The following is a 22,494-nucleotide window of genomic DNA, read 5'->3' as shown; positions in this document are numbered from 1 at the left end:
GAACAATCATACATCATAACTTCAACTTATTTTTAGAAAGCATCTGTATTTATATACACACAAACATACAGAAATTCAGACTGAAAATACTCAAATTTTAGATTATTCTGGGTGGTGAGACTGTAGGTGAGGTAATATGCTCTACAAAAACATCTGTACATTGCAAACTCCCTATAATAAGTATTTATGTTCCTGTAAATAATTAATGCAAACAAACATTTTTCAAGAAAGCATTCATCACACCTCTCAAGCCAGCATCTCTGAGGAAGAATTCAGCGTTCACAGATGCTTCAGAGAGATTTCATCTGCACAGGCAGACTGTCTCAAATCTTCTGCATGCAGCTTTGGATTGGGATAAAACTTCTCATATTCCTGGTTAATTATTAATGAATGTGGAAATTGCCTCATTTATTAAAGACTTATGTGCTTCCAAAGGCAAAGCAACACACTCTGAGGCTTGTAATCTGGTGTGAGCAAGCAGTTTCTAGTCTGTAATAGGATTACTTGTGGCGTTCTCATTCAAAGGACAAAATCCAATAAAATAAATTGTAGAGTGTGTTTGTTTAAGTAAAACACTTGTGCATTGTCTTCCACTTCCTCTGCCAGCTCTAATTTACCAATCAGTCAGATCCCCAAAGAGGCAGGCACAACAATGATGCTGACGCATAAACGAGGGGGGGGGAAGATGCTGAAATGACTTCACAGGTGCACTGAGCACCCACGCAGATGAGAGGCAGAGGGGGCCTCAGAGGCTCTGCCCTGTGTGGAACTGGCATTCATGCAACACAGCACTTATAAGTAAATGAGAAGTTTGTAAATGAAGCAGGGAAAATCAAGTTACAGCTGAGCTAATACAAACTTGGAGGGGGGGGAATGAAGCTTTTTGTGAATTGTTTTCTAAATATTACAGCAATATACCCCAGTATAAATGGATTTTTAAAAGATTTAATGAGTCATACAAAAACTGATTGTATTTCTTTAATCCATGGAATTACATGAGAGGTATTTATTCCCTGGAAGACAAAAAAAAAAAAGCCCGTCTATGACTGTGAAATAAATCCCAAGTCATTGACCAAAGAACTCACACAGTGCAATAACCACCTTCCACCCCAGCCTCTCACACAGACACACATACATGATGTTCCCACAGTCTGGTTGATAGTTTAAGAGCATCACAAAATAGACAATCACCCCTGGGAGAAAAAGAAACCAAACTGAAGGCCTAGAAAGATTGAAGGCAGAAAGAGAAGGGAATGACAGAGGATGAGATAGTTGGATGGCATCACTGACTCGACGGACCAGAGTTTGAGCAAGCTCTGGGAGTTGGCGAAGGACAGGGAAGCCTAGTGTGCTGCAGTCCATGGGGTTGCAAAGAGTCGGACACGACTGAGCGATTGAACTGAACTGAACTCTCCTATACAACATTTCATCATCTAACTGCTCCAACCCATCATTTCACTGCCACTGACCCACTGTTACCAAAATACCAGTCCATGGGCCCAACGCACAGCGAGGCCAACCACCACCAAATCATCAGAGTTTGGAGCAGAGAAAGGTTTACTTCAGGGTCACGCAAGGAGATGAGTGACTCATGCCCTCAAAAACCCCAAACTCCCCAAGAACTCTCAGCAAAGCCCTTTCCTAGAGAGGGCTTTGGAAAGGGAGGGGCGAGTGAGTCGTTGCAAACGCCTTGGTGGCAAAGCCTGCGCTCCTGAGGTCAGGTCCACACAGTAAAGGAAAGATGCTCCTGTAAACCTCCACCAACTGAATGCTATTCTCTGTTCTGACAAGAAAGGACACAGTCCCCAGGTACAACCATCACCTCTGAGGTACAGTCCTGGCTGAGAGGGGCAGATCTCAGCTGACAGTTCCCTCAGGGCCAGGTCCCCAGATCCTCTCCAGCCGTCATCACTGAGGGAGCCAGGGCACAGGATCCAACCAGCCCTCAGGCTCTTCAGGTCACCCACACAACGGTGGGAGGAAGAGCAGGTCCCACAGATGGTGACCCATACCATGAGGTTGCAGAGGTAGGAATGGGGGAGAGGGTCATCACCACCTCAAGGCCTAGGCACACCGAGTGGCCTTAGTGAGGGCTCTGGAGCCTGCAGGACATGGCCCCCAGCCTGTTCCCTGGGCCCCCAGCTCACTTGTTGGTTTGAGGTTAAGTGACCTGGAGGGCCCCGGGGAGAAGGCCAAGATCTGCCTCTTCGCCTCACTGCCTGATGACCACCACTCTACAGGAAGTTGACTGAATGCCTCACTAATGGGCCCTCACTGACAGTTGGTTGCTTGTGGGCGGGGCCTAACACCAACCAATGGCTGAGCAAGACCATTAACGGTCCCTCACTGACAGTTGGTTGCTTGTGGGTGGGGTCTAGCACCAACCAATGGCTGGGCAAGACCACTAACGGTCCCTCACTGACAGTTGGTTGCTTGTGGGTGGGGTCTAGCACCAACCAATGGCTAAACGGGACCTCTACCGGTCACTCATTGACAGTTGGTTGCTTGGGGGAGGGGCCCACAGCTGTGCCAATCAATGGCTGAGCCGGGACCACTAACAGTCATGCAGTAATGGGGTGCAGGTTAATGGCAGCACAGCAAAGGCCAGTGCTAAGGTCTGTGCCCAGCCATGCTCTACTACACCATTACCTAACGGCCCCTCATCCATCATCTACCTGCTCCGATCCATCGGGATGCAGTCACAGCATTGTGGAAGGTGCCTTTGCATCACTCACTCTGCATGGACCTCCTGCTCTGCCCCACCCTGGGACCAAGGAGATGATTGATAATAGAGCAGAGTCCAAAGGGTCTTGCCAGTTCTCTGAGGTAAGAAGAGATAAACATTTCAAATACCGGGCTCAGGCTACCAGTTCACTTTCCTCCTTCAATTCAAAAATGGTCATTAATCAAGCAGCACCTGTTCTCCCTCTATTGACGCTTCACAGACTCCACTCCTCAGCATAGCGATGCAAAAAATAAAAACTTAACATTCATTCAGGTTTAACGCTGTGCTGTGCTTAGTCGCTCAGTCAAGTCCGACTCTTTGCGGTCCCATGGACTGTAGCCTGCCAGGCTCCGCTGTCCATGAGATTCTCCAGGCAAGAATACTGGAGTGGGTAACCTATCCCTTCTCCAGGGGATCTTCCCTGGAATCAAACTGGGGTCTCCTGCATTGCGGGCAGATTCTTTACCAGCTGAGCTACCAGGGAAGCCCCGATAAAAGACACAGACCCATGAAAAAGTGGCTCCTCACCGCCAGAGGAGTATTTCTTAATCAATTCCAGCATTAGTCATAGCTGCGGTGCAGTTTCCAAGGACACTGTTTTTCCACTAAGGACATACCTTCCCCTCTTTTAGCCACTTTATGGAAAAGTCATCCACCCCCTGGAACGTGCGTATCCACCCACAATCTTTACAGCAACATCTGAGCACCATAAATCCAACATGTCAAGCCACAGTTGTCAGCAGGGGAAGATGGACAGCACCAAGGATTCCCAGTGGAGACTGCTAGAACCAGCACCATGCTGCAGAAGGAACATTCAAAAGGTCCTTCTTGATGCTATCAACACACTGTCTCTTAAACATTTGCTCATGCATGCTCAGTCACTCAACAGTGTCTCTTTGCAACCCATGGACTGTAGCCCACTAGGTTCCTCTGTTCCCAGGTAAGAATACTGGAGTGGGTTGCCACTTCCTTTTCCCAGGGATCATCCCGACCCAGAGACTGAACCCACATCTCCTGTGTCTCCTGCACTGGCAGGCAGATTCTTATCACCAAGTCACCTGGGAAGCCCCTTAAAAGTTCATCCTCTTCTAATTATTTACAAGTAATAAAACACATAATAACACAGTCAAAATTATTGGGGTAACTTCCTTTCAAAAAGAAAAGGTTTGTGTTAGTGACGCTTTATATCCCTATAACCGGGTGTGTCTACTTTTGGATCTCTCTGGTTTGTGGGTGGGGAGGAGCAGAGGATACCTTTGGGGCCACACCTGGGTCTGTGGCATAGGTGACCCTGAGTGGTCCAGGCAATGGCACACGGCGCCAAGCAAGGAGAGACAGAGACTGGGGCAGTCTTGAATCCTCCCTGGGAGGGTGGGAGGAAGACTGTCTTGGGGGCAACAGGGAAGCCCTGAATCTATCTGAACACAAAGGCACAGCTCTGTCAACATCACAGAGGAAAGAATGGGAGAACCCAAGTGAGAAGAGAAATGAGGGCAAGAGGATTCCAGGCTAGGGAACCAGGAACAGCACAATTTGGGGGAAATATAAGAGTCCATTCTAGTAAGATGGGCAGATGAAGAGAGGTGGTAGGAGTCGGGGGAAAGGAAGGCAGGGGCCGTTTTCAGGCTGATACACGTTGTTTTTGCCTGGAAGGCCCTGCCAAGCCTCATGGACTTCTCTGAGTTGGAGAGTGTTGTGATGAAAGCTGTTCTTGGGGAATTTCCCTGCTGGGAACATGTAAAGTGGGTCACTGCACACGTTGGGGGGCGGTGAAGGGGTCATGAACCAGGAAATGCCCTTAACAAGTAGTGACTGGAGAACTTTATTCCCAAAGCCTGATACCTATCAATTACATGTAAAGCGTTTCATTTTAAGTAAAACCGAATGAACGTAACCAGCACCACATTTAAAGCATTACAGTGGAGCAGCATATTACCCAAAAGTAAGGCACTAAATAGCATGGTGAGCTTAACATATGGTTAAACTACCCTCTGAAAACTCCACTGAATCACCCATAAGCACCAGGGGATGCTCCCACAATGAGAGGACTCGGGAATGGACAGCACACGAGGGACAAGGTTCTCCCACTTCCAAAGCCACCTTGCATCCACAGCACACACTCGTGAGAGAGCAGCTGCCTTGACCAGGCCTACTGTCTGCCTATCTCTGCTGAGCCCACAGAATTTAACTCATCATAGTGAAACATCCCAGTGATGCAATATCCATAGGCTTCCACCCTCCCCCCAAAAAAAATCCACATTAGAAAAATAACTAACTCTTCTTTAAACTTGAAACTGGTTTTAGCAGGAGACATATAATTCAAAATACTACCAGATGTTCAAAAGTCCATCTCCACCATCTTCCAGAATCCCCTCTAAAAAAGGTAAACTCATACTCCAGTTCTAAGTAGTACATGGAATATTGGAAGAGCTGCCTTCTGAACACTGTTGCTTAGCAGACTGATGAAATTACTTCATTTCCTCATCAGTACATGAACTTGAAGATATATAACTAATTTACCCCACGAGACATTCCAATAAAGGAATCCTGAGCGGCGCAGCCACTTTGAACCTCTCAGAGGAGATGCCATGTAAACCCAAGGTGTTATTATTTTTATCTCTTTCTGCTGTACAGTCTGGGAAAGCTGACAGATCTCTGGACTCATGAATTAGGAACTCCAATGACTTCTTAGATTTGTCAGCATTGACAGTTCAGGATATACACTTTATTACTGTGCCCAGACTAAGAAAAGGAGAACTTTACAACATGACACAGAACAGTTAAAAGACTGCATGTTTGATATTATCTGCAATACATACACACACACACACACCCCTCTATAGTGACAGCAAAATAAAGATGGTCACAAGTTCCTGGACTCTCCTGGCTTTGAGAAGCGCAGCCAGCATCCCCTGCCCTGGAATCTCTGCTGTTTAGTGACTGGTTTGGCACAGAGAATATAAGGTTAGTGATTCTGTGCTGGCTTCCATATTAGGGTCTTTATAGAGTGACAGCTTCTTCTTCTGACTCATAGGACACCCTCTCCAGGAGCCCTGAGCCCTCCATGCTGGAGATGCAAAAACTAGGTGCCCTGGTCAACAGTCCCAGTGAACCCCAAGCTTCTACCAACCCCACCAGCACCAAACATGTGAATGAATGCAGTCATCTAGGACCTTCCAGACCAGGTCTGGATAGGTCTGGAAGACCTGCCAGCTGAATATTCCCAAGTAACTGCAAATGAAGCAGAAAAATCACCCAGCTGAGCCCTGACCAAATCCTGACCCACTACATCATGAGATATAATTAGTTATTGATTTAAACCATGAATTTCTGAGTAGTTTCTTAAGCAGCAATACCTAAACATACATAAATTTTCAAACAACATTTTTACTAATCAACTCATGGTTAAGTGCTATTTGAAACTGCCAAATAAGAAAAAATTCTCACAATGGCAATGCTCCCAAACATGTTATACCTTTAACTAAAGTAATTTCTAACAGGTTTATAAGTAAGTTCTTATAGCTGCAGTACCTTTGAAGACACAGTTTTAAATGTCGCACATAGAATCTCTGAAACCTCCCTTGAGGAAAGCATGTCCTGTCTTTATCATCTCTGGCTGGTGAGCCCTGTACTGGGTCCTCCTGGCACTATGACTGGGGCTGGGGGGCGGGGCAGGGGGGGGTGAGTGGCAGGAAGGCCCATCCCATGTGCAAACTTTTCAAATGAAGGTCAGCTGGCAAATCCATGTGAAGAATGACAGCTGGTCATCTGTCCTTTTTCCTATTTCAAGTAACAAAGGAAATGTATAAAAATGTTGGGATAGTATACAGAGCTACAACGCCAGGAAAAGCAAAGACTACAATGCCATTTGCTGTTACCTTTGTTGTTGTGCAGTCACTCAGTCATGTCCGACTCTGTGACCCTGTCGACTACAGTATGTCATGTTCCTCTGTCCTTTACTATCTCCTGGAGTTTGCTCAGATTCATGTCCACTGAGTCAGTGATGATATCTAACCATCTTATTCTCTGTCACTCTCTTCTGCTTTGCCTTCAATCTTTTCCAACATTGGGGTCTTTTCTAATCAGTCAGCTCTTCGCATCAGGTGGCCAAAGTGTTGGAGTTTCAGCTTCAGCATCCGTCCTTCTAATGAATATTCAGGGTTGATTTTCTATGATTTTCTATAGGATCGACTGGTTTGATCTCCTTACTGTCCAAGGGATTCTCAAGAGTCTTCTCCAATACCACAATTTGAAGGCATCAATTCTTCATTGCTCAGCCTTCTTAATGGTCCAACTCTCACATTCATACACGACTACTGGAAAAACCATAGCTTTGACTATATGCACCTTTGTTGGCAAAGTGATGTCTTTGCTTTTTAAATACACTGTCTAGGTTTGTCATAGCTTTCCTTCCAAGGAGCAAACGTCTTTTAATTTCACACCCAAGTTAATAAAATGGACCTGGGAGGGCAGGCACATTCTCTGGACGTTCAGATCCCCGAGGCCTCAGGCCAGAGGCACCGGTGGCCCTTGCTCCCTGGGGTGGGGGTGGGGACTGTCTGATTGCTCCCTGGAGTGGGGGTGGGGACTGTCTGACTGGAATATTCCAACAAGCTGAGCGTGGATGTGTGTGATAGGAATGCCCTTTGACCTGGTGAGGGTGTGCCTTCCCTACACAGGCAGGCACAGCCACAAACAAGCCTGAAGAGAAGCTCCAGCAAAAGGAGTGCTCAGTCCACTGCTCACAAGCCTGCTTTACCCAGAACCAAAAGTCTTAGCTGTCCTGTCTCTACACATCACAAACACCAAGGGGACCCCATCACATGACTTGCACCAAATCTCACGTGTTTGACCCGATATGACCTTTCCTTTCCCCCCTTATTTCTATCTCTTGGGCTGTCAGTTTTACTGCTCCTCCTGGACCTTTTAAGTCATTTCTGTCACTAAACTCAGACTAGATGTCCTTAAGAGTTAACGGCTGAAACCTCAGGAATACCTTAAAGTAGCAATGCTGTCAACTGCGTCCACAAATAAAACTCAAAATTAGTTAACAGGCAGGAGAAGAGAGTGATTTCATTTTGAGAAAGAATAGATTTTTGTATATTTATACCTCGAATCACTTTTGCTGTACACTAGAAACTAACACAAAACTGTCAATCAACTATGAGTTCAGTTCAGTTGCTCAGTTGTGTCGACTCTTTGCAAGCCCATGGATTTCAGCACATCAGGCTTCCCTGTCCATCACCAACTCCCGGAGCTTGCTCAGACTCATGCCTATCGAGTCAGTGATGCCATCCAACCATCTCATCCTCTGTCATCCCCTTCTCCTCCTGCCTTCAATCCTTCCCAGCATCAGGGTCTTTTCAAATGAGTCAATTCTTCACATCAGGTCAATCAACTATACTCCAATACAAAATAGAAAATTTTTAAGGTGGGGAGTGGCTTCAAAAGTCAGAAATGAAGATGCACAGGTGGACCCATTGTCACTTAAGTAACAAGCCTGTGAGCACCCTGGTTGATCCTCTCAACTTATGTTCTGGAAATTTCCATGTATAGCTACAAGGCGGCAGGTCCCAGGTCACATAACACAACAACCCCTAAGGGCCTGGAGGCTGCTCTAAACCAGTGGTTCTCCACCCTGGAAGCACAGAGAAACCCCCAAGGAGCTTCAGAGCAATACCAGTATCCACTCCAACCCAGAGATCTGATTCCCTTGGTTCATGGGTAGCCTGAGCATCCAGTTCTTAAAACCCTTTCAGATGTTCCTGCCTGCAGCCAGAGTTGAGAGCAACTGCTCTGAATCATCTGTTGTTGTTTTAGTCAATAAGTTGTGTCCAACTCTTTGAGAGCCTGTGAATTATAGACAGTCAGGCTCCTCTTTCCATGGGATTCTCCAGGCAAGAACAGCAGGGTGGGTTGCCATTTCCTCCTCCAGGGGATCTATCTTCCTGACCCAGGGATTAAACTCAAGTCTCCTTCATTGGCAGGCAGGTTCCTCACTACTGAGCCACCAGGGAAGCCCCTGGAATCATCTGAGTGAGTGAAAGTCTCTCAGTCACGTCCGACCCTTTGTGACCCCATGGACTGTAGCCTGCCAGGCTCCCTGTTCATGGAATTTTCCAGGCCACAATTCTGCAGTGGGTAGCCACTTGGATTCTTTACCAGCTGAGCTACCAAGGAAGCTCAGAACCATCTGAGGATCTGACTAAAATGCAGATTTTGAGAGTATCTGTCTGGGATGGGGCCCATGATTCTCCAAGCCTAACAATTTTCCAAGCAAAGCCAGCACTGCTGATCCATAGACCACACCTGAGCAGCAAGGGGCTTCGACGTCTAGCCTCCTTGACCCAGCTGGCTCCATCATCCCAAATGTGCACTTCTTCCCCTTCTTTCATGAGCCACTAGATGAAACCTAGATCAGAAAAGAACTTGTCTTCTCCAATGGACTCTGTTCATTCTTTCCTGTAGAACACTACAGGCTCTTCAGCCAGAGGGGTCACATCAAATGTACAGCTATTTGCCACCTTCTTAATCTTCTTTAGCCCAAGTGTCCTCACCCATAAACTCAGAGTTGCCTCACTACCACTCCATGGGTTTAATGAGCATGGGCCCAGACTTAGTGCCTGATGTTATAAAATGCCCCCAGAGTGCTAACCATGCCTGTTGATAATAAGCATTATCACTGCTACTCTTACCTGATCCAACTATGTGCTGGTTCCCCTCCTACCTGTCAGAAACTCCTCAACAAATTGGGACTGAGATGTGATAGGTTATCACTGTTAAAGGTATTTTCTCAACAGCTCCCCAATGTGACAGGCAGATAAATAATGCCCTTGATACAGCACCTCTTGTGCAAGAGCTTTCGATCATCCACCCTGACATAAAAAGGTTATTGACACCAAAAGACTGACCTGAAAATACTACTACCGTGAATCTATTAAGGAGGCGGTTTCCCTCCTCATAGGTGGAAAAACAGCCCAGGACCAAAAACTCTTTTGCTTTAGACTAAAACTCCACCCTAATCACCCATCAGAACAGATCTATCTAAAATGCTCCCAAGTCAAACAGTACAACTTAAATGTTCTCAGAAGACATAAAGAAATACTCAAGTTGAGGTGAATATGTTAATTAACTCAATAGGAGGAAGTCTGCACAATGTACAGGTGTATCAAATAACGGTGCACACTTTTAAATATCTTACAATTTTATTTGTCAATTACACCTCAATAAAGCTGGGGAGAAAAAGAAACTCCCCCAGAGTTATTTCTCTACAGTTTTGTTATAAAATGCTGGGATATTCTGGAAAGGTTCTGAAAACACTATTTATCACTTTCATTACAAAGCACAAAACCACAGGAAATTGTAAATGGAAAAGATATGTATAAATTCCAATCAACCATGTTGCTGTATCTCTTTTTAGGCCTTGTGTGAATCAAAAGCCTTGGATTTCAAATGCACTCACCTGACACAATGTTTATAAACAAATGCTGGAAGGAATCAAAGTCAAAATATGAATGCTGCACAACTAGATAAGCTTTATTGTTTTAATCACTACCCAGCAACTTCCTTATACACATAAACAGAGAGGGAGGAAGCTTGAATTAATAAGATGTTTAAAGTCCTCAAAGACAGGAAGATAATTCTCAATACTGTGAAAGGGAAAATGTAAGTAAAAAGAGGTGGTCCTCTCGGGCATGAACTCAGTTGAGTTTTGATGAGTTGGCAAGTCTGGCATTTTAGCACAGCCCCACCCAGAACCCTGAGGAAGCCTCCCAGGCACCACTCCTGGTTCAGAATGATAAATAGGTCAACTCTTGGGCGAAGTCTTCAGGTGATTGGCATTGGGTGCCTTTAGCTGAACTAAAGTATTAAAAGTTGTATCAATCTGTCAACCCTTACAACTACCTACCCAAGCAAAAGATGTTCTGTGTTCATTTACTGCTGATCTGGCTGCCCCAAATCACCATCTTAAAGATACAGTAAAGAGTAAAGAAGTGTTATGGGCATGTGAATTATAGAGGCCTGTAGAATAAAGGATTAGAGGGGTCACAAAACTGTCAACCTTCCCACGTTTTTTATAACTCAGATTATCTCTTTGAGCTCCAGGATACCCTCAGAACTACTAGTTAATAATTGCTAAAGGTCTTTAAAACAGCTATCTTAAAGATCTTTAGGATTTTTTTAATATCAATAGTATTTACAATTTCTAGTTTTACTCTTTCCAACTTTCAAAAGATTTCTTTGGTGGAAAAGTGTGTAACCAGTGCCTTTTAAAATATTGTAAATATACCAAAGAAAGGTTCCAAAATCTCCATTCATCTAGCAGTATGGCAGCTGCAATTATTTTAGAAAATTAGAAGGGCTAATAGGACTTCCCTGGTGGTCCAGTGGTTAAGAATCTGCATGCCAATGCAGGGGACAGGAGTTCAATCCCTGGTCCAGGTAGATCCCATATGCTACAGAGCAACTAAGCTCGAGCACAACTACCGAAACCCACTCACCCTAGAGCCTGAGCTCTGCAACAAGAGAAGTCACCACAATGAGAAGCCCGAGTGCCACAACAAGGAGTAGCCCCAGTCTGCCACAGCTCAAGAAAGCCCACGGGCAGCAATGAAGACCCAGCACAGCCAAAAGTAAATAGATAAAGTTTAAAAAAAAAAAAAAGGCTAATAACAGAAAAAGCTACAGAGTTAGGATAAACACACTTCTTGATTATCAGAACATTCTTTTTTCCTATTTCTAGCTGATTTAGTAAAAGTACCAAAACTGGAATACTAAACACTGGAATTTCTATAGTACTTTTAAGAAGAAAGTGGTAACTCTTTGACAAACCATCTTGAAAAAATGACAACTGGAATTATAAATCAAATAAAAATCAAGTTGAAAAATCAACTTGTGTCTAATTTCTGTGTGAAACTTGAGGAAAAGGAAAAGATCTAAAATTGACTAAGAGTCTATAACATGGCAGGGGAATTATCTGCATTAAATCCCTTGATCTCCATGACTGCTGACTAAAGAAAATATTCCCAAATTACAGATAAGAAAACTGAGGCTCAGACAGACGGTGAGACTTATCAAAGTTCAAAACTACCATGGCCAAAACTAAAAACAAGAAAAGATATTCCTCTATGGACATCTTTGGGGCATCTATAACAATGTCACTGGGATTTTATTTCTCAAACAGCAGAATGCTTTCAAGACTTTTAAAGGGAGAGCTCTTCCCCCCCCCCCCAAAAAAAATATTCAATATTCCACATCTAGAGCAATTCTAAGCAAGATGAGAAGAAACAATTTAGAAGCATTTATTCAAGTGAGCCTTAATCACTTGTGACCATTCTAAGCAAAAGCGAAAGAACAGTACAGCTCTCAATCTCTCTGTTTTACTTCCTACAATGCCTTTTTATAACATTCTCTCTTTAAACCTTCACAACAGTCCTATGAAGGACATGTATCCTGGGCTGACAGAGGTTACCGTTCTTGCTTTCAGATACACAAATGATGTAATCTGTTCTTCTGAATCCTGGCCCAGACTGTGTCATACTGATGTGCTTGCCTCCTAGAAGGAAAAAAACAAAAAACATCCACCACCAAACTTTCCACCTCCAGCTAATTGTGTTTTACCAAACATCTGTGTTTTTAAAAAGTGGGTCGTGAAATACAAAAGATAAAACTGACTCCACTATAAAAACTTCAGGGTTTTATTAGCTTTCCAGGTTTCCTTGAAAAAAAATATTCCCAATAGTATGTGCCTTCATAATTTAAAATATGACTCATTTCATATTCCTCAGGCAGTACAAATGCAGAAATGCCACCATCTTCCAGATGCAGTTGTTTAGGTAGTTATCAATCCAAATGAGGCACTTTCATGTAGAGAGCCCCTTCATTTGTCTGAAAGGTTTTTTCCCAGATCTCTAACAAAGCGATAAAAATACCAAATCCTACATTCAGCCTTCATGGATTTAGTGATTAGTCATATCCTGTATGGTGGTTCACCAGGAACCAATAACCTGCACATCTCCCCTCCTTCTTCCGCAGGTGCTGCTGGCTGGAATGAGAGAATATCAGGTTGAACTATACCCCTGTTGGGCAGGAACCTGGCTAAGTATTATTCACATATGACTTTGCACAACAGGTTTCAGAATTACAAATGGTACATCTTAGAAGTCTTTCTGTGTTCCCTGGGAAATGGATTATTTTTTAATTCTGGATTCAATATTAGAAAAAATTAAATCATGAACATGAAAAAATATTTCCCAGTTTTTATTGTATACTGCAAAGAACTAGAACAAAATAGCCCATTCCCATCTCAACCACTTACACAGAAGCAGCCTGTGTTTTTCATCTGTTAATACCACATATATTTTTAGTATTTAGGAAGTTTAGGTTTTTTTATATATAGTGAGTTGTTTTCTAAAATAAACAGAGAAGGAAACATTGCTTTGTATCATAGAATATCTCAAAAGAGGCCTTTTCAGATACATAAACCCTATCGTACAGGGATGCAGTACAAAAACAAGAAAAACTACACACCAGGAAAAAATAAATCTGAGTTCCAAAAACTTGCCTTATCATTTCTGAATGTTAAAGAACATTAAAAGTAGGGACCAGTCATCTCTAAAACCCCTTAAATTGGTATCACCATAAAAATACCAAATTCATGAATACATTGGTGTGTGTATGTGTACACACATGCCATACATTTGGAAGCATGCAGAATCACACCTTTAGTTACACTTCACAAAGGACACAACCTTATTAAGTTACTTTTGAGCGTGTAATTTATTTTAAAAGATATTTATCTTGGGACAGTAAGGAATTCTGAGGGACAGTCCAGGCAAAATACATCCTAACTTTCGAAACAGCATATGTTTGACCTGAGGGTCAAGCCCATCATTTCAAAGTAACGGAAGCAAAACATTCTCACAGGGAGGGTGGGGGGAGTTGAGATCTACTCTGCTCACGCCTCTCAAAAGCCTCTCATGCCTGATGGTCCCACGGGCACAACCACCAACGACGCAGACTCAGGGTGGCTGTTGCCCAGGGGGACAGGAAGCAGAAGCCCAGCCCAGAACTTCTGAGTATGGGGAGATGAAGATGGGAAAACTGATGCACACAGAGCTTGTGAGACCTGCCAAAGCTCAAGACCAAAAACTGGAAAAGTTCTTCCATGATGGACATCTCAGGTCATCTGAATCAACAGCCAGGGCAGCTGGTGGACTGGGCTGAGGGAGAGCAAGGCAGAATAAGTGAATGGTTAGTTGGCAAAGCCTTTACAGGGGGCACTAGGGAACGCGGATTCTCAGCAGTCAAGGGCTTAGCAGACAGCACCAGGAGAGAGTAGGCAACCTCGAGAAAGCAGGTTCACACATTGTATGGAAAACTCCTAAAAATAGCCAGTCTTCATTTGAGCATCTCTGACACAGAAAAACATGGTTTATGGGACTCTCGGAACTATAAAATACCTTAAAAATGGAGCTCTGTCCATAGTGGCTTATGCAGTCTATTTGTTTTTTTTCTTAGTATCTTTATTGAGACATAACAATATATTACAAAATTCACCCATTTAAGTGTACAATTCAGTGATGCTTACAGTATACTTACAGAAGCATACAACCATCACCATTAAATTGAGAACATTTTCATCATCCCAAAGATCAACCCCATCCCCATAAACAGTCACCTACCATTCTTCAACCCCCGGGCCCTGGCAACCACTACTATACTTTCTGTATCTAAAAATTTGCCTATTCTGGTCATTTTGTAAATTTGGACTCATATAGTGTGTGGGCCTTTATGACTGACTTCCTTTATGTAGCATACTGTTTGCAAGGTCCATCTCTAGTGAGGCATGCATCACAGCTTCACTCATCTTTACAGCTTAATATAATATTCTAATGTATAGATATACCACATTTTCTTCAGTTGATGAACATTTGACTTGTTCTATTTTTTGGCTGTTAGGAATCATGTCAAACATTTACGTACATATTTTTTCTATAGATGTGCTTTCAATTTCTTGTGTGTGTATAAGCTATTATTGAGAGAGAAAAAAACTAAATAATTCACATATCAAGTCTTTTGGAAAGAAGCTGGAAATTGTATTTCTAAGTTCCAATATTAGTTGATGGAGGAGAAAAGAATAAACAAAAGTAATATTTTATGGCATGAACACATAAAGATGGCAGGTCAGATACAGGAAGACAGAGCCATGAAGGAAAAGCATTTTTACATAATCCTTCCAAATGGGGAAAAAAATTTTTTTTCAGTGGGATAAAATAATGACTATAAGACAAAAAGACAATCACCTTCCTGCTATGATCATAGAGCTTTGCATTTCTTATTAAGATTTTTCTCTTTTCCATGTAAAACAGAAAAGATACCAAAAGTCAATAAAATGCATAAATTTTCTGAGCCCTGTTCTACTGCTGTTGACCTTGTTGCCCAGCACCTGGACTGCTGCGTGAGTGGCCAAGTGGGAGAAAAGTCGCCTGTGTGGGCTGCCCACCTCTACCCCATGGAAAAGTACCTCCACTTGGGGAAAGCACTTTCCATCCTTGAAAAAGGGCAGAGGGCTCCGGTCATCTTTCAAGTGTTCACCACCACCCACCTGCATCCAACTCTAGGCTTGAACAAACCTTCCAGCACAGATGGAGATTCGTGCACATGGCACTTTGATGTGCACAGGTTACCTCCTGTGCCCAATTCACCACATTCGCCACAAGCCAAGAAGCACCTCGCGTCGCCAGATTCTCCCTGTAAATCTCAGATCCTAAACATTTCTGTTTACTCCTGGCACTTACCCACAGACCCCAACTGACAGAATTAGAAGCGCCAGACCCAGCACAGGTGTGTCTTGGGGCCAGATTCCTGCACTGCCCTGGCCACCAGCCTTGAAACAGGCCCAAAGCAAACCCCAGGATGATTCCTCTGCTCTGGCTGAAAAATGGACCAAACTCCTTGAAAACAAATGACACAGAAGAATAACTTCCAGGTACCCCGAAACCACACTAAATCAATCTCTTTGTCCCAATATGCCAAATGTACCAAACTTTAAAGTCTTCAAAATCATACAGTCTTCCAAGCAAAAGTGCACTTTTTGTGAGAATATGTGCCACGTATTTATCCTCAATTTTGCACCTACTCAGCTTGTAAGATGACTATGTGGCAGGTACCGGTAAGACTGAGGCAGGATCATCACCTTCAAGCACCTCACCCAGGAGAAGGGGCTCAGTTCTGTTCCAAAACAAACACCCCAAAGCACCCATAACAAAGCACATTCCTCCAGGTCAGTACGGGAGCTGTGGGAAGCGGGGAGAACCTCAAGCAGCCTTGGGTGCAGGGCCAGCCTGAGCTGAGCTGAGGCTCAAGAGAGGAGCAGATGTGAAGCAAGCAAGTCATCTAGGCGGGAGAAACTGAAAATGCCAGAGCAAAGGCAGGAACGTGCAAGCGAGGCCAAATGGGTAAGGATGAAGTGGGAGGGCCTGGGGTGGAAGAGGCAGGAGGAGTCCTGCAAGGGACAGGCCCTGCTGAGGTGGCAGGACCTGGCCTCTGGGGAAAGCTGGTATGGGGGTCCTTAAGCAGAAGAGTACATGGAGATATGCATTTTAGAAAGATCAACCTTCCAGACATGTTTCTTCTTTGTTTCTTTTTGAAGAGGAAGACGAGAAAATGTTAACAAAATAATAAAATGCATCTCACTTCACTATTCAAAAATACAGTCATTCAAACTCTGCAACAGTCTGTTTTCCTAAAAGTTTCAATAAACTTGTGAATGTGTAACAACATGCAGTCATCCATCTGTCCACAAGAAATCACACACCAAACACAAGATTCTTCATATAAACCATGACTTACATGGTTATGGTAATCAACAGTCCTCCCTGCCCCCAAAAAAGGAAAGTATATTTTCAAGTTACTGCCCATAAATTTACGTTTGTGTTTTTTTATATACCAACAAACTGAAAGTGAAAGTTGTACAGTCGTGTCCAACTCTTTTCTCCAGGCCAGAATACTGGAGTGGATAGCCTTTCCCTTCTCCAGGGAATCTTCCCAACCCAGGGATTGAACCCAGGTCTCCCGCATTGCATTCTTTACCAATTGAGCCACAAATAAATTGCTATTAAATAACTCTTAAGGTTTCCATGCTCAAGGAACAGAAGCAGTGCCTGCCCCACAAATAAAAATGGTACCCAGAAGTCAACCCAGAGTAAAGCTGTAACATCCGCAATTTTTACATTCTCTACACATAAACACACACACACAATGTGCTCTTCTGATTGTGATGTTGCTTAGGCAAATATTAACATTCCTACCTATTCTTTAATTAAATTACACTGTCTTCCTGAGCAAAGAGGAAAAACCCAAACAGGACTAGCAGACTACTCGGGAAAGTCTCGCAGGCAGTAAAACCATTTGGTGAGTAAAACCAATTAGGCATCCAGATGCAGAGCTGAGAAGCTGCCCATTCATCACCCCTCAGTACTCACAGGAACCCTGCAGGGGAGGAACCTGTTCAAGAGAAGAGGAAATGAGGCTCCGTAGGGCTGGTCTGCCCAAGGTTAAATGGTGAAAAAAACCCAGGTCTCCAAACTCAATCCAAAGCTCCCCCTCAAACCCTAAAAGAGGTCTGGGGATGGGACGGTGGGGAGCTAAGAGGTTCCAGTCACTCCCCTCGCTCACTTCTGTCTTCCCTTCATTAGTCTTCAGCGATCAGCAGTGTTTCTGTGGACTGAAGGTGATCCTGGTCCTCTGCGCAGAAGAGAACTAGTCCTGCCCAAACACCTTAGTCCACCCAGACCATCAGACTGTATGTACAAAGCCTCGGGGTCTCATCCTGGCATTCCCAGCCCTCCTCAGCTTGGTCCTGCCCCACCATCTGACAGGACGGCAGCACAGGAGCCAAACTAGCGCTGATGCTCACCTGCAATGCCCCCTCTTTCACCTCTCAGCATGGCAGTCAACATAGTCCAGATGCACACGCCTGGACCCACTGAACACCTACCAAACCAGGACACCTGGGTCAGGCAGGTGGTTTTGGGGGTCACCCCACTACCCAGTTGGGAAGTGCTGTCCTAAATCCAGGTCAGCCTTCCCACTGATTAAGCCTAGTACATGCAAACCCTGGTGATTCCAGAAGATTGCCACCCCCAGGCTATAATGCCCACTTCCATCTCTGAAATCCAGAAGCAACTAACTACTCTTTGTATGTACCACCCTATTGCTAATTAACGTTATTGCCTACTGTTATTTATAATTTAATATATTCACCCTGTTTCCCAGATTACATTCTTCTTGAGAGCAAGAATTCAGCCTTACATTTCTTCATAGAGCATGACATTTTGCATACAGTAGCCCTTCAACAAATTAACAATTTAAAAAAAAAAGAATGGAGATTTTTTTTTTCTGCTAACCAGAGTTGAGGTGCACAGCAGGAAAAAATGGGAAGTCTCAGACCAGCCCTGATCCACTGAGAATAAAGAAAAAGCAGGCAAAGAAGCCAAGTCACCACCACATTAGAGTCCGGGCACTTGGTGCTCTGCACCCTGCGTCCATTGGGGACCATGGATGAGTCAGGTCACAGGTAGGAGTAGGACAGTCCACATGACACGGTCCTCCGTGTCTAGCAGGGCACCCTCCTCAGAGATGGTCTGCATGAGGATGGGTGGATGTGGAAGAACAGCCAACCCATTTTCACCCATCAGGGATCATAAACAGAAAAACAGTTTTTAACTGGAGGAAAAATAAAAGTGCTATGAATAACTGTAAGCCTTCAAATATCTGCTTATTGAGGACATTTCTGGTATTAAGTCACACCACTCCACTGCCCAGAAAAACGTATTTGTTTAACCTGAAAACAGCTTAAATATAATGCCAAAAATTAGCCCCACCACACCAAAAATGCTCACTGCAGAGAAAAGTCTTAGTGGCTTGGGATCATTCTTTCTCTTTCCTTTTTCTTTTCTTAATTTCTTTCTTTTTCCAGCTTAGCTGGTTTTTATACAAAGCCATAAACATGATCTTCCCCCATTTTTCCCCACCAGATGGGAGTTCGGCATGGCACATGTCACCTAGCAACCAAACACCACTCTACAGCTACCCAGTTACCCAGTTCTTCATACAAAATTTATCTTGTTCTATTCAACAGTAAGGGGTAAGGAAGAGATAAGAGAATAAAAGTTAAAACAAGTGTTAATAATTGTTTGCTTCATAACCATTTTAAAGGAGGTGGGCAAAATGGAAAGAACCACTAAAGTTTCATCTTAACCATTACCTAATCATTTAAGAGGAAAAAAATACAAATGGACCTGGAAGAAACTCCAGCTCTTGCAACATTGGAGAGTCAACAGTCTTGTGATCCGATGACTGAACTTTGTAAACCACAAAGCCCATTTTAAAATTTACCTGCTGAACTGTGAATTGCACTTAAAGAGAATTTAAACAATTTTGGAAGCTCCTGAATCATCTCTGAGTCATTTATATCCAACTCCAATAACACCATCACTCTCTGAGCATGACCCTTCCTTCCTTACATCTCCACCAGGAAAAGTAATCAGTCTCACGCCTACCCTTCCAAACTCAGCTCTGATGCTCCTTCCCTTGGGTGCCTTCCTGGGTGCGCTGCAGAAACTTATGCTTCCTTCTTCATGCTCCCCAGTCATTGCAAAACCACCACCACTGATACCTAAAGACAGAGTCCAGCTCTCTCACTGAGGCCTCTCAACTGCATCTACTCAAAACCCCAGAGGCCTGTCTTCTCCCCACTGCACTGTAACTCGCAGTAAGGCTGGCTACCCTAAGCGCAGGACTAAGGCAGGACCATGTAGCCTCTCTCCTTGAGCCCCACAGTCCAATTTCCATAAGCAGCCAGTGGATCTCACAGATGTCCAGCCCCCAGAACAATGCCTCAGTCACAGTAAATGCTTAAGAATTTCTGTGGAGCATACAAATGACCCAAACAACTACATTTGTATCTCCCAAACAAGCTGTTCCACCCACATGCATCTTGTGCATAATGAAATATGACTAATGTTAAGCATGTTAATGTTTAAGCATGTAAATGACTAATGTTAATCAGGTCCATTTTAAGCATGTAAGCCAAGAAACATCCATCACTCCTCTGTGATGGACCTGAGCACACTGCAAAGTATACATTATTCTCTTTCCTCTCACGGTTTATTTTGTTGGTTTCTCGAGTACATGTGCAATCTGATTATTGGTACCGAACATTTAGATCACAAACTGTCATCCATAAACAATCCTTTAAAATGCTCAAGGTTGGTTCAGAGGTTGACAGTGGTTTAAGATAAGCAGGTGCCCAATTTCCACTAATTTTATTTGATTTTCAATAAAAGTTCAACCAACTGTAAGGAACATTTTAGAGCCGAGAAGTAAAGTCAACATCTTCCATCACTGTGTCAGGTTCTTAAACATCCCCAAGATTATCTTTAAAAGGCCAAACGTGTGCTAATTTTCCTCTCTACTCAAAACAAGAGTGTAAAAAATTTTTTTTCCTCTGTGGCCCCCAGACCCACAGGGCTCAAACCACTCCAAGATAGGGGACAAAATGGGATTTCTGAAAGTGACTGTGCATTCCAACCAACGTTCCTCTGGCGCGAAGGAAATATCCTCAGGTGCTTGAGAGAAACTTGGGAGGCGTGGGCCGTTGTCAAACAGACACACACGATAAAACAATTTAACAAAAAGCCTTTTCACTTCTGACACATTGTAGAGGAATGCAGGGAAGTGGAGACAATGTTATCACTCCACGGGGAAAAGGGAAATCCACTCCACTCCAGGCCGGGGCGCGGCCCGGGCTCCGCAGGGAGCTCTGTGCAGACGGGTCCACGGCGAGGTGCCGGCAGGAAATTCGGTGACCCATCTCGAGGCAGTGCTCCCGGGCCTCTCGGTCTCCCAAGTGCTGGGCTCCAGCGACGATCGCGAGCCAGCTGTAGCTGGTCGCTCCCAGCACCGCGCCCCCACCCGGCCCGGGACCCCCGCCTGGTTGGGCACGCAGGAGGGGCTCCCCCCACCGCGGGCGGGGGGCGCAGAGGCAGCAGCGAGCCACTCTCCCCGCGCGCGGGCCGAACTCCGCTCCAGCAGGAAAAGTTCCCTCGCCCGGCCTCCGCCCGCGGCCCAGGGCGGGGAGCCGGGGCCGCAGCCCGCGGCCGGGAGCAGGCTCCGCACGCCCCGCCGCGGCTCGGGCTCGGCTTCCCGGAGGCTCGGGGCGCCGGCGGCCGGGCCCCGAAGGAACAGCGGGGGCCGGGGCGCGGGGGCCGGGCGCGGGGAAGTTTGCGGCCCGCAGCCCGGGCGGGGGGCGCAGGCCGGGCCGGCCGCCGCGCGCTCCCTCTCCCCGCCTCCGCCGCCGCCTCCCCTTCCAGGAAGCGCCATATTGATCCCGGCGCCTTCCCTCCTCCCGCTCCTCCGCCCCTCCTCCGCCCCCTCGGCCGCCCGCCCGCCCCCGCCCGCGCCCCCGGCCCCTCACCTTGGCGATGGCCTTCCGGTAGCGGGTCACCGCTTGCTGGATGAGGCTGAAAACTTTCATGTGGCCGTCCCCGCACGGCACGACCACCCGGGTCCTGCCGAAGCACACGGTCACTTTCATGCCGCCGCCGCCGCCGCCGCCGCGGGCCGGCCCGCGCCCCTCGGTGACCGCGGCCGGAGGGCCCGGAGCGCCCTGGGCCGAGGCGGCTGCACGCGGGGCGCGCGGCGCGGGGCGCGGGGCGCGAGGCTAGGGGCCGCGGCCGGGCGCCCGATCGGCTCGCATGCCCGGCCTGCCGCCCTCGCCGCGCCTAGCCGGGCCTGGCCCCGGGCTCGCCCGCCTGTGCCCGCGCGGCGCCGCAGCCTCCGGCCACCTGTTCGGTGTGTGTCGTCGCGCTCGGCGGCCGGGCCGTGTGGCGCTGGCGCGGCGCTCGCTCCGGGCCGCGGGGGAGGGGACGGCGGCGCGGGGAGGGACGGGGAGGAGGCGAGGGGAGGGGAGAGGAGGGGAGGGACGAGGAGGGAGGCGAAGGGAGCAGACGGGAGGGAGGGGAGGGGAGGGGCGCGGCCGGCCCACAACACACTGCACACGCGGAGACCTGGCGAGGGGCGCGGGGCGGCCTCCCTCCGCCGCCGCCCCCTAAGCCTGGGCGCCGCAGCCCCCGGCCCCCGCCTCCCGCACCCCCCTTCCTTTGTCGCTGTGGATCCCCCTCCTGGCGCTGGAGGGGCCCAGGCGGAATCGCAGGCTGCCTCCACACTACCCCAGAGGTCCGGCGAGGGGGGACTCCCACCCGATCCCCCCAACTCCCGACCCCCCCACCCCGCCCCTGGAGGCCAGGAGTGAGGGGGTTGCTCTGCGGGGAGGCCTTTCTCCCCAGGCCACCACTTACCTTGAAGCTCTTGTGACCCCGTGGTGACCCACCCGCTTCGTCGTGTGCAACTCCGACATCAGCAATTCGCATCGTTTTCTTTCTTAGAATTCTGCAACCCAAGCAACCTGAACACAAAGTTAGGAACACTGCACTAGGAGGGCCACCACAGCCCTGGGGAAGAAAGCAGGGCCGCATGGACTCACCTGCGCGGGGACCCGCGACAGTTAATAGAGGAACCGACACCACATCAAGAAAAATAACTGAGGCTCCTCTCTGTTATGGCAGGAATCTCAGTGTTCCTGGCAACTGTGTGTCTCTCTGTTCAGAGACTGCAAGTGTCAACAAAGAGTCATGGCCCGCCCAGGTCTGCCCCAACGATAGTGGATTCATTTTTGCAAGCGTCTCTAGGGCTTGTGAAAGTGA

At 46.4% G+C, this 22,494-nt stretch overlaps 1 protein-coding gene across 13 annotated transcripts in view; it reads right to left on the bottom strand.

Annotated features, from left to right (window-relative positions):
* Nucleotides 1-21,635, bottom strand: part of PARD3 (par-3 family cell polarity regulator) — a 553,895-nt gene extending 532,260 nt beyond the window's left edge. For all 13 annotated transcript variants that reach the window (XM_065921047.1, XM_065921054.1, XM_065921051.1 and 10 more), the window contains exon 1: nt 21,207-21,635. In XM_065921047.1, the coding sequence (XP_065777119.1) occupies nt 21,207-21,326 (120 nt within the window). In that variant the 5' untranslated portion in view covers nt 21,327-21,635. The remainder of the gene's footprint in view (nt 1-21,206) is intronic.
* Between the last annotated feature and the right edge of the window lie 859 nt (nt 21,636-22,494).

Source organism: Muntiacus reevesi, chromosome 2 (genome assembly GCF_963930625.1).
Source record: "Muntiacus reevesi chromosome 2, mMunRee1.1, whole genome shotgun sequence".
NCBI lineage: Eukaryota > Metazoa > Chordata > Mammalia > Artiodactyla > Cervidae > Muntiacus > Muntiacus reevesi.
The sequence above is the reverse complement of the archived record's forward strand: the minus strand, read 5'-3'. Positions and strand labels throughout refer to the sequence as shown.